The sequence below is a fragment of the Lissotriton vulgaris genome, chromosome 11 (assembly GCF_964263255.1).
Source record: "Lissotriton vulgaris chromosome 11, aLisVul1.2, whole genome shotgun sequence".
In the NCBI taxonomy this organism is placed as follows: Eukaryota; Metazoa; Chordata; class Amphibia; order Caudata; family Salamandridae; genus Lissotriton; species Lissotriton vulgaris.
Genome location: NC_141699.1, coordinates 128784834 through 128797173, shown reverse-complemented (window position 1 = coordinate 128797173; position 12340 = coordinate 128784834). Strand labels below are relative to the sequence as shown.

General features: G+C 43.7%; 1 protein-coding gene across 15 annotated transcripts in view; it reads right to left on the bottom strand.

Moving 5' to 3' along the window:
- NCOR2 (nuclear receptor corepressor 2) overlaps positions 1-12340 on the bottom strand; it is a 1233371-nt gene that overhangs the window by 117222 nt on the left and 1103809 nt on the right. For all 15 annotated transcript variants that reach the window (XM_086942885.1, XM_086942883.1, XM_086942892.1 and 12 more), the window contains 2 exons: positions 10971-11076; positions 324-428 (listed from right to left, as the gene is read on the bottom strand). In XM_086942885.1, coding sequence (XP_086799011.1) covers positions 324-428; positions 10971-11076 — 211 coding nt within the window. The remainder of the gene's footprint in view (positions 1-323; positions 429-10970; positions 11077-12340) is intronic.

The window sequence follows — 12340 nt, the reverse complement described above, 5'->3', positions numbered from 1 at the left end:
CCGCATTTTCTACACACATTTTTGAGGCCTTGGCCAGAGCATTTTGTAAACAGTCTCGTCGCCGGCTGCTTCTCCGCTGATGCCCCGTCCTACATAGTGCTAATGGGAGAGCTCTGTAGAGGAGGCAGGCCCCCGAGACCCGCCCTCTACCCCAGATGACACTGCAAGACCCGGCATGCACGATCAGGCCTCCTAATAAACGTGCAGCGAAGCGCCTCGAGCGTAAGTGCCGACAAGCATTCATTATGCGCTAAGTGTTGACGCATGGAATACTTAGTTTTTTTTCTTTTTTGCTTATTAATATTTCACGGCGCGCATCTTACCCTTAAAGATGGCGGTCTCTTGGGAGGTATGCATCACCAGGCTTTCGGGATGGTTGACCTGGCTTCTTGGAGAGAGCGGCTCTTGCTTCACTCCAGGGAAAGGCACTGCAAACAGAAAAGAAGAAACCCCTCAGCCTTTGCATGGTACACCCCAGGAGAGGGAAATGCGCGCTTTATTTGTATGTGATTTCCCTGCGGCGCTAACCGTGTCCCGCCTGCGGTCGCTGCTTTGCATTGCACGCTGCTGGAGCAGGCAGGGCTGGGGCAGCGTGACCCCGAGATTACCTTTATCGTGGGCTGCTGACTCAAGATAATTAGGCAAGCTCGCACGGCGCAGCAAAAGTCCACCTTGACGTCATACCTGGCCCCATGTCAGGAGGGCGACTTTCAGCCTGTCAAGGTTTACAACCGAAAGCACCGAGCATGCTGGGAATCGTAGTCCTGTACGTCAATGGCAAAGTTTAACTGTAAGCTGCAGCATGCCTGCCCCCCCCCCTCCCCACTCACACACACTCTTACACCTCCCCATGTGCCTCCAAGACTCGTGAGCTAGCTATTCAGTCACGCGCAAGCCCAAAGGGTCTTCCATTTCTGGCACCGCACCTGACGAAGTGCTTCATACATAACACGAGTAATTCTGACAATAAAAACTGGTTTTTAATATAGCATTTCATTTCAAAGTTGTGTTGTTTCTAGTCACTGTATATAACAAGTGTTAGTGTTATGCAAATGAATGATACACAATGTATCGAGCTGAGAAGGATCTACAGCTGAGGTGGCCTTGCAAGGATTCACAGCATTCACTTGCAGGTAGAGGGGATGTCAGCAGCGAGCGTTTAACTCTTCGAGATACCTTGCAGGCTGCATCATTCTCCACCTGAAGAAGTGACCCACTAGAGACCAGGCTCAAAAAGAATGTGAATTTTCCCTGGCAGTCTGTTGGATATATTCTGCTTCCGAGCAGATCATCGTAACAAGGGCACCAGAATAAGACAATGAACCGGGGAACATTATCCACTATGCAACAATGGTTCCTTTTAGAATTCGGACACATTAATCTAACTTTTTTTAAATTTAAGGACAAGCTAATGGTCCGTAAGTACTGAAGAGTATCAAAAACGGATTTTAGAGAGCCGTACAATGAATCTTACTGCGTACATGTATTTGTGGGTTTTACTTTACCAGGGAAATCATTCAACCGTCACAAAGGCCAGTGGGATTCATTGAAATGTGCAGAGGATACAGGATCTTTAACAGGAAATGACGTTCTCGACACTTGTAGCACGCAACAGCATCTTAAGGGGGAGCACAATTTTGAATTTCCCCCCAAAATGTCAATAAAATTACGCAATGTGTGGGCTGCTGGTACCTCGAGTCAACATGTATACATTGTACTGTAATTTTAACTGTTTTACTTATATGATGTGTTTTGTTTTTTACGATGTAAATGATCATATATTTGATCGAAATAAATATATATTATTCCTTGCATAAAGGAAGTCACACAAGATACGGCAGAATTTGAGTTTGAGCAAAATGTCTCTCGAAGGGAGACATTTTCTGCGAGAACCAGTCTCCCACGGCCGAAACTTAGGCAGCATTGTGTAACGCAACACTTTCACGCACGAGGCAATGTCCTAACACACTCGGTGCAGCTGGCTCAGGAGAGAGGCATCTTCCCTAACTCTAGGTACACTGAACTCACTCAAACAGAGAAGAGTGAGTGGGGACACTGACTGAGTGCGCTCAGGGTAGGTCCCTGCGAGAAGAATAAATAATATGAAAGACGAGAAAGTGACAAGTATTGTATCTTTAAAATTAAACATTACTCGGTCACACGACAATGAAAACCGCAAAGAAACGAATGCACAACCAGAGAAAAATCAACAGCCTGCCAAAGCTAACGACACCATAAGAATAACACTTCTATCAGAACGAGTTGTGAGCGCATCCCAATAAGGACAAGTGATGCTTTTTCTTTTTCACTAACTGGGGTTACGGACCTCACTGTAAACAAAGCAGAATGGCGAATGATTGGACCCTCAAATTAAGCGGGGAGTCTCTTAAAACCTGGACCACACAGGGCAACTTCTAAACAGTGCAGTAACTTTAAGAATACAAAAGTGGCAATAAAAAGATCGGCAACAGAGGGAACGAGAAGCAAAGGTTATTCACCTGTGACACTAATTTTACCCTTGGATGTTACAGAATTACCCGCTTGGAATGCTGCCACCTGGTGGTCGGGGAGTGAACAGTTCCTAAATGGTTCAAGGCTAGAACCGTGGTGCCTGGCTGGAACCAGGCCCTTAGGACGCGGATGAGATTCGCTCTATGATTCTCCATATTCTATAGATGTCTCCCTCCATCCCCCTCACTCCAGGAATACAAGAATTCTGAGAACTTCTGCTCGACCCGAATCAGAAGAGAGAATGCAGGCTCAACTTTGCGCGTCTTTGTAGTTTAACACTTTGAGGAGCTTCATTCCTCAATTCCACGAATTCTTCCACGTTTGTAGGTGTCACTGGGGTGGAATACGAAAAAGCGGCAGCCAGCAGAAAAAAACAACCACCTTTCAATAGCAAAAGTTCCCAAAAGGCAGGAGAATTTGGTGGCTCCCAGGGCGAAGCTCCACAGAGGACCGTGGGCTACAACACAATGGAAAAGGGCCTCACCTGCGTAACCACAGATTTTACACTGTGATGTTCAAGGCCTGCTGTCTCCTTTTTTAGAGCTCTGCCCAATTTTCAAAATATATATCACCCTAAATAAATACCTAAATCAAAGATATACATGTTTTAGTTCCCTCTCCTGGTCTCGTCTGCTAAGAGCCTCATTCCGCGGTTCTTAAAGTCGCAGCAGTGTCATCCAAGTAGTGAGGTGTGTTACTAGGCACACAAGAGGGGGGCTGAAAATAATCTGCGGCCGGCCATCAAAGTTAAAAGATAAAAGTCCACCGTCAACGGAGACAACTGCTTGCATGGGATGCGTTGGATGGGGTGAGGAGTTTCACAGGTCCAGCGAAAGCGTGGCCACTGACCTGTCCAGCAGAAGAGATCTGGACCAACCTGGAAGGTATTCATGCCAAGCTCAATATTATAGCTTCCATGTTCCCGTCTTAGAGGGTTCACGCGCCTGCTGAGTAAACCACACACCTCTTCACAACGTCAACTTAAAAAAATAAGAACACTATCCTTGTTGCACTCCAGAGCATTACATCATTATTGGCTGATTTAAACATTTCTGCATTTAGCTTTTAGTCAGCAGAAACATAGCGCTTAGAAGCAGCATCATGCATTGGAGAACATTTTTACTGTAGCAAAATAGAAGGTGCTATGTACAGGACAGAGAGAGGCAGGAGTTCTGTGTAACTCCACATTACAGTACCAGGTTGTGATCTTTTGGGTGGGGCTGGGGGCGGTTAATACCATTGCGGCTGTCTATATTTTTTTTTCTTCCCAATAAGGCATCAGTTGGTAAAACATATTTGACCACCATCCCCTAATTGTTTTAATTGATCGCCAAAACTGGTGTTGAACCACGTCGTCTCCCCTTAACATGAAGTGGCCCCTGCCCGCTGGGGTGCAGCCTCACCCTCCTGGGAGGTACCGCGTGCCCCTCCTGCATTCCCATGCCTCCTCAGTGTCTTTGTTTTTTGCAGACAACGCTCCCCATCGCTCAGTGGTTTGAGATGCTCACTGGCGGCTGCATAAACACAGGTTTGGGTGAGGCATCAGCTGCTCTGAAGTTGTCTGACAGGAATACACATTCGAGGTCGTTCAAGTTCAAGTTCCTATTTCCTCTTTAGAAAAATCAAATTCTCCAGTGAAGGTTTACACCAAACCACAAAAGGAAGGCAGCTTTTACCAAACCCTTCCTTCCTGCCAAGGATGATGTAGTTTCGTCCACCGTGTTTTGCTGCAAGCTTGAACAAAAATAACCTGCAAGTTTTTGGAGACCCACCTCCCTCTAAAAGCTTTGATCCCTTCGTGGGCAATCACCACGAAATTTGATGAAAAATTAATTTTAAGGTCAAAAGCATAGTTTTGAAAATTTCATATAGATTTGTCACATTGGACCAAAGTTTTAAGACAAGGTTTTTCCTTTGATAGTTCAACTTAACTGTAAGTACTCACTAAAGGGGGAACACAACACCAGCGACTGATGTGGGGGTATGTGGAGAATTACACTAAAAGGCAGACATACCAGTAAACTGATCGTTGTGTCAGCAACAATCTGCATTTACCAGTCTTCTCTTGCAGGCACAACTTTGAAAAACAAGCATTGGCAATGCTAATAGGTCTGGCTTTGAAAGAATGTTGTATGATAATGTGAAGCATCACACATAGATGGCATGGGAATGGATATGTTTTTGTGTAGAAACAAATTACTAGGTTGAAAGGTCAAGTGACAAGTGCACTTTAGGTTGAAAGGTCAGTTGACAAGTGCACTGTCAAACCAGACCTAGAAACCCACTCGGAGCATCCTTAACACGAATATAATGGCCCACCCGCCAAATTTATTTACAGGCGGACCATAGTTTGGAAACGGAACGGACTAATTTGTCTCCACTGTGGCTAAACTTCTCCAATGGCCTGAAAAAGTGTGTACGACGGATCTGTCATCTTGACGCAGACATGAGAAAAATTTTATAGCATTGACAGGAACCGCCAGACCATAAAAACAGAGGCACATTAATGTTTTGGTTGGGTGCCTTCAGAATACTTTAAGGCCAGAAAACGACAAAAGACATCCAGAGGTGTGGCGGCGCGGCCAGGGTGATTGACTCCGGAATCTGTGGATCACGGTTCGATCCCCGAGGCCGGTGGCAGATTAGCCCAGCACCATGTGACTCTGGGCAATAGCTTGCTTAATCTTCCCGACGGTCCCCAGCGCCTAGATGAAGAATCCCTCAGAAGGTAAGGACCCTTGTGCACTACAGCGCGTGCTGAACAGGTCACTTCTAATTATTTCGATAATATTATGTATGCATAACTGCCTGTTCTCAATATTTTATTTTTCAAAGCTATTTCTCTGTGAAGTCTTGGAAGTACTCAAACTTGTTGGCGACTCCCACCGTCTGCGCCGCCTTCCAATTTGTTCTAAAACCTCAGAAACAGATGCCTGGGGGAGTCTTCCTCACACTCCATTCAATAACTATCTTTTGCTTTTAGTTTCACACAAGTCATTCATTCCTTCCATTTTAAGCATGGAATTTCTCAGACTTCCAAAAATGCAATCACCCCGAAATTGTTCCGAATGGAATACAAGTCCACTTACAAAATGATAATGGAATGTTTGGGCGCAATTTCCAAGTAGTTTCCCAAGCAATCCCTCCCACTGCGCTGTTGTGCTGAACTTTGGTTTACTAATGTTTCAGAGTTCAGCCACTCGGTGCACTCAAGGCCCTCAGGAACCCTGGTAAACATTGACAGTGTCTGCTTGGCACCAGTGCTTGTTTCTTTGGGCTTGCGTCCACTTCCGCGTGCCAGCACTCCTGACACTGCGGCCGACTTCAATAGCAGGCACCACAGCAATAAACAAGCCCTGACAAAGCCTTTTAGTAGAACAAAATATCAGGAAAGGTTACCCTGACCTATTATTTCATACTTTGCACCTTGGAGAAATCTTCTCACAGTTTTGCCAATTTCCTTTTATCCTGCTACTTTCGCGATAGCCAAGTTCGGCGTCTCTCTCTCTTGCAGATTATTCGGCCTTGCTTCGTCTCACCACAATTTGCCTTCAACTTTTCATTAGAGCTCAACAATGTAAGTCTTCCTACAACTATCCCTTATGTTTCAGCCTTCCTACGCCAAACCTCTCTCCATCCACCCCAAAAAAAGAGTGCCCGAGCATCACAGCAGCTCATGGTAGTAAGCCGCAAACTCTTTAAACAAAGGGCCTGGTGTCTTGTCAGTCTCTCAGGATTTGTGACTATGTAAAACAGAGATATCCAATGCAGACCCAGGACAGAATTTAGATCCACTGTAAGCAAATTTATCTTGGAGGGATATACGGAAAATCTGGCATGGATCCGACTGCTCGGATCCACATTGGATATCCCAGGGCACATTTGATCCCCTGCTTCGGTTATATAAACAGCTCTGAACTCAGAAGTGGAGGGGAAAAAATAATCTCTGGTGGGAGTCGCTGTCCTGAGCTAGTCCATAGAGGCACAAACTAAAGACTTCGATGAAAATCAAATTGCAATATTCCAAACCCAACACTAGAAGGCAGGGGAGAAACCTGCATGTTTTTACAACACCCCATGCTGCAAAAAAAGACTTTTATTTTTTGGATATATCGTGAAAACAGACATGGCCCATCGTGGACAGATGCTAAACCCACCTGCTTCACACACAAAGCTGCTTAGTTTGACCATCTCGCCAGCCCCTCGCGCCAAGGCTTAAAACAGACTGGCCGCCACCTCATTCGTTAATGTAATGTTTGAGCTCACCCAACCACTGGTAAATGAGCCTTCACTGTTCCTCTACACAAGACAGGAGTCAGTGCCTAGCCCAACAGATGTTTTTTCTCTAATACTGATACTTGTCGTTTTGCATTTTCCCCCATTTGGAATGCAAGCCTTAAAATACCAAAATGAAGGAAAAAAAGCATGGATGATGTACAGTACACAACTTGCGAGTTCAGGAAACTTCTTAAACCCTCAAAACTAACTACTGTGTCCTTCCCTCCTTAAGGTAGTGAGCCAGACCCTTGAATATGCTGTTGACTCAGAGCTGTCAGTCTGTCCACTGCACACTTCCTGTTGCCTTCTGCTCCTTCGACGCCTGCACTCGATTTTTTAAGGAAAAGACACTAAGAGATCCTGCAAACACACCTCAGTCTCACTGAACGACAATCAGCTATGTCCAGCCGCCTATTCTTTGATTTACCTCAGACTTTCCTCCGACCAGTCACCCTGTTTCTCACCTCACTCATTACCGTATTGATTCGAATCAACTGCAGTTGTACGTCACTTCCTGTAAATTAGCCGCAAAAGCATTTTCAGCCTGGAATCGAGACTGCTTAAAACTATATGACGCATGCGCAGACGGCATTTACATGTGAGCAAAATGATAAAAGTATGAGTAAATGACACACTAGTCAGTCTCGCATGTATGGTACAAGGGGTGCTTGAGGGCATGACTGGACAAGTGGCAAGCTCCAGGCAAAGCAAAATAGGGTAGTGGAAAATAAGAACTATTAAGGTATTCGTCAAACCGGAGACATTGCATTGTGTGACCTACAAAATAGACCGAGAGAAGGGTGGTGGAAGGAGAGGCATGCGATAGAATCAAGCATAGGCATCTTTGGCGCTAGGTAACTACAGCATATGGAGGCGGAAGAGGCTTGAAAAACCTTTGGGCAACTACAGTTAAAAAAAATTATTAAAAAAAGTTACGCAGAATCTGTCACCCATCTCCTGCTGAAGCATTCAGATCAGCCAAAATTCCTTGCCTGCTCATCATACACTCCACTCGGGCTGTGGGCAGGTATCTGGCTTCAGGTATACCATCCAAGCCCCACGTTATCGCCAACGTGTTCACAATCTCTATTCACTTCTTACCCCCTCTGGAATCTGCCCTGCCTACCCACCCCTTCAGTCCCTGATATGCCCACACCAACCTGGGGCCATTACAAGACGGCCTCTCTTATTTTCACTCCCTCTCTTGGTCATATGTCTGTACTAAATTAAAACACATTAATCTGTTCACCTACTCCAAAGTTTCACCCCTCCTGACTTTGCGGTTGTAATTCATGTTGAATGGATTTGATGTAGCCAGGATTGGAACTCATCTACAGGTTGAAAAGGTCATCGCTAATACAGGACAACATTTACCATCTAAAGTCCAGATGCACAAAGATTTTGCCGTGACTTACTACTGTATTACTCCTGGAATACATGAGATAACAGAGAGCAGTATTGCCATACACCAAAAAAGGGGCCATGGAGGAAGTGAGAAGAAGTAACTTTTATTTAAATAATAGAAAGAGTCATAAAGACACAGAGTCCCATTCACAAGGATTTCCCAACGCACTCTTGTACTACTGGTTTATTCCTGGTTTTCAACAGTACTGCAAGAGTAAGCTACACTTACTCATAGAAAAATCTGAGCGAATTGGGCCTTCTGCTATTAATATCTCACTTCCTTAGCCGAAGGCGCCATTGTTTATTTTTTAATTAATCCCGCCCAATCTTTACACAACGTTTCTGAATTCCTCTTTGTATGTGACAATACTTTCCTGTAGTCCCCTTGACTGCATGGGGTGGCTCTAGGGCAGTCCTACACAGTGAGTATTGTTTGCAGACAGTTAGGATACCTCAGTGAATAGGTTGTTCTCAGAGACGAGGCAGACATTAAGAAAGTTCCGGGTCACTTTTCACATGCCATGCACAGTTGTTTTGGTTTTCTGGTGGTATTTGCGAGAACTAATGAGAATTTTTGCAACGATGAGCTCCTTTCTTGAGCTTCAGATTGCATCTCTTTCGTTTTCAACATCCTCCACGCCTGGGTCACACACCAGACCACTGTTTATAGTACAAGATGTCCACTACAAGATGTCCACTGGGACACAGGGTGGAGTGACCATACCTAGGCAAGTGTGCTTTCACTCATATAATCTGCCACCTTTAATAAAAGACAGGCAGCTAAATTCACAAATTTTTGACGCTTGGAGCAATGGTCGAAGGGGGAAAAAAAAGTAGGAGGAACTGTGGCAGGAGAATCAGAGGGCGGGAATAACCAGAGGATTGGATCAGTGGGCGGAGTCAGAGGTGTGACCAGATTGCGCAAAACATCTACATTTTTTGTATTTGTTTGCCATTTCACTGACCAGTTACAGCTTACTATGTTATTTAATTCAACCAATGGATAAACATGATTATTTAAGGCTTAATGTGAATTATTGACTTTAAAATACATTCACAAAGTGGGATATATTGCCAATCACAGAATGTCCCAAATAGACTTATTTATTTATTTTAAAAGTTTTATATATATATATATATATATATATATATATATATATATATATATATATATATATATATATATATTTATATATATATTTCATCGCGAATATGACCCTCGCGGGTATCAGAGCACTTAAAAGTGGAAGCACAAGCTGTTTGCCTCCGACCCAGGAAGGAGGCAGCAAGTGTTTTTAAAACCATAATATGCTTGCAAACACGACACCCTCACCCAAAGTCAGCGCTCGGTGTGGTCACAGCGTTCGCACCACCCTAGAGCCCTTCTCAACAGCCCTGTGACAGTCACAGTCACTCTAGGGTGTGCTGCTTCATAGGTCTGCCCGCAAGACTGGAGATGAACTTCAGTATGGATTGTAGTAGACCGGCCTTCAAGGTTAACCCACACTTGCCACTGCTAGGGTCCACCTGCTGGTGCTAAGACACCAGTGCTTCTAAGGTCTAGCGGGACTTCTAAGGTCTAACATGGGAATGTGCGCCCTCAGGAGAGTGGTCGGGTGGACTGGTTATGAAGACTAAACTTGGTTCCCCATTTTTAAATCCCGCAGCTTAGTCCATAGAGCCACATCCTCTCCCTCACTGAACACAATACTACCCCATTGAGAGAAATTCACACTGCCTTCAACTGCAACCCATATGTGCCCTGCTATAAACACCCGGATGCGATTCAATTCAAATTAAGCACTAGACAAGAGTAATATGCTGCCTAAAATAAAAGTAACAACATTGTGGAAAAAGCAAACACTCATAGGGAATGCAAGATTAAGTAAAGCATGCAAAATCTAATTTACATGTAAATCTAGCAACATGGTTACCTTAACGCTTTTACACTCACTATTCAGAAATCTGTTTTTTTGCCTGAAAAGTTAAGGACGTCACTACAGGGCCCACAAGGGACCCGTTTCAATGTCCATTGCTTAGATCCTTACAAAACACGAGCAGTATGGTTTAAAAAGACCATATCCCTGAACACAGAGCCGCAGTGCACATTTTGTTTTCCAATACATCCATTAACCAGGTATTGCAGTACCTCCAGGATTGGTGCACTTCCCCACACGGGGAAAACAATGTTGTTCAAAGAAAGACAAGAAAACAAAAGTAGCGCTCCACTGGCAAACTCAGTAAAGTTGTGCAAATGTTTGGTGTGAACAAAGCCAACAGACTTTATAGAATTAAAGAAGTAGGGGCACGCCATGCCCTACCGATCCCGCCCACTTTGACTACTGGCTTGGAGGGAATTCTCAACTATACAAACATTCACAAAGAAGCTGTGGCTAAAACTGAAATGTGAAATTCGGTGCAAGGGCACCTTCAAGTCACTTCTACAAAGCAGCCACTGTTAGTGAAAACACAGACAGCACACTATCAACTGACAATGAATTATTCTTGCTTGACCACTTCAGCTCCTCTGAAGATGGTATGGCGACCAATCACATCACCCTCAAACACACCAGGAGAATAAAAGTCGAAAAGCAAACTACCCAAAGAACAAAACTCCAGCACTATTAAAAAAAAAAGAAGAAGAACAATGGACAGATGCCACATTTTATTTCTACAGAGTCTCAATACTTGTTTGCCTTACCATGGCAAAGTCTGAATGAACTAGGTGTGGCGTTAACCCCCAGTGGAGAAATAAAGATTAATAATAGATTACTTACCCAGTTTTTTGGGATCCATGATCAATGGCAACCCCATAGTGATCGAACCCACAGGGACTTTTGCATGTTCTGAACTGTAAGGCGTATGAAGCTGCATAGGTACGCCCTAAAAACAACCAAAACTACATTTTAGTTTAACAATAAAATAAAAAACAAAGCAATGGAAATTAAAGGCAACATTAGCAAAGGTCTTAATCATGACGCAGAATTTCACAAAGCTTCATGGGCTGCAGCAGTCTCTTATGGAAACATTTTCTCTAAGTACCAGAAAGAAAATCCATGGTGAGCCACCTAGCTGTTGAGATGAGTGAAAGCACGTTTAGGTTTTTAAATTAAATGTTATGTTATAGCAATTTATTAAGGGCACAATATCAAAAGGTGTCTTGGCAAAATGAAAAAAGGAAAGTCTCCCAGCCACAAACTCTGCAAATTAGCCAAGAACGGATTACTGAAAGTTGCAAACCATCAGATCCACTGGAATGATGCAGTTCTGCGGCTGCAGCATTTTCTGCACAAGTTTGGATTTGCATTTGCCATCAAATCCCTCATCTGCTGCATAATCTGCAGATATTACCATAAAAAATGTTTGCTAGCTCAAACAGATCAAAAGTTACTAAAAACGCAGCAACACTTTGCCACGCAATGGAAGGCTCTTTGTGAAGTATGTCCAGTCACCCCTCAGTAGCTCATTGCTGAATTTGGGTGTTGAACTGGTACAAGTGAGGTAAAAATTTCGACCCGGCATTGTGAACAAATGTCATGAAGTAAGACCACCACAAAAATGTTGCGTTATGTTGCATAATTTGCCTTGTCTTGCCGCATAATTTAGTTAAGCCTGATGCATAAACTGGTCAGACACGGACCAATAATTCCTGTGGCCCTACGTAACATATACTACTTTCGCAAACATTTGGTACAAATATGGAGCAATAATATCAGCGTTTCAACCCAATATCTTGCTCCTCTGTCTAAAGTGTAGTCCTTTAACTACACTAAACAGAGTAAAGAAGCAGTATCTTTATCACAATCATTTCAGCTCCCCGGTACCTCTTTTCATCAATTTTTTCTTGAAATACCTATTTTATCACAGGCACATATTTAACCGGATAGTATATTTCTTCAGGTTTGCCTGTCCCTATATCCCTTTCTTTGGTAGGCATTACTTATTATTCAAAATGTTGTAAATATTTTTTTTTTTGCTAAGCGTATTAAGAGTTTCAGTTTCAGAAGAGGACGTGCGGTAAGTGGTAGTCTGTTTCATTTCTGTATGCAGGCTTTGTTTTAAGGTACCAGGTTTTGAAAGTAAGCAGATATTTCAATTAGGAGCCACTGGCAATTAAAGAAAATTAAGGCGATGGGGTCAGTAACAT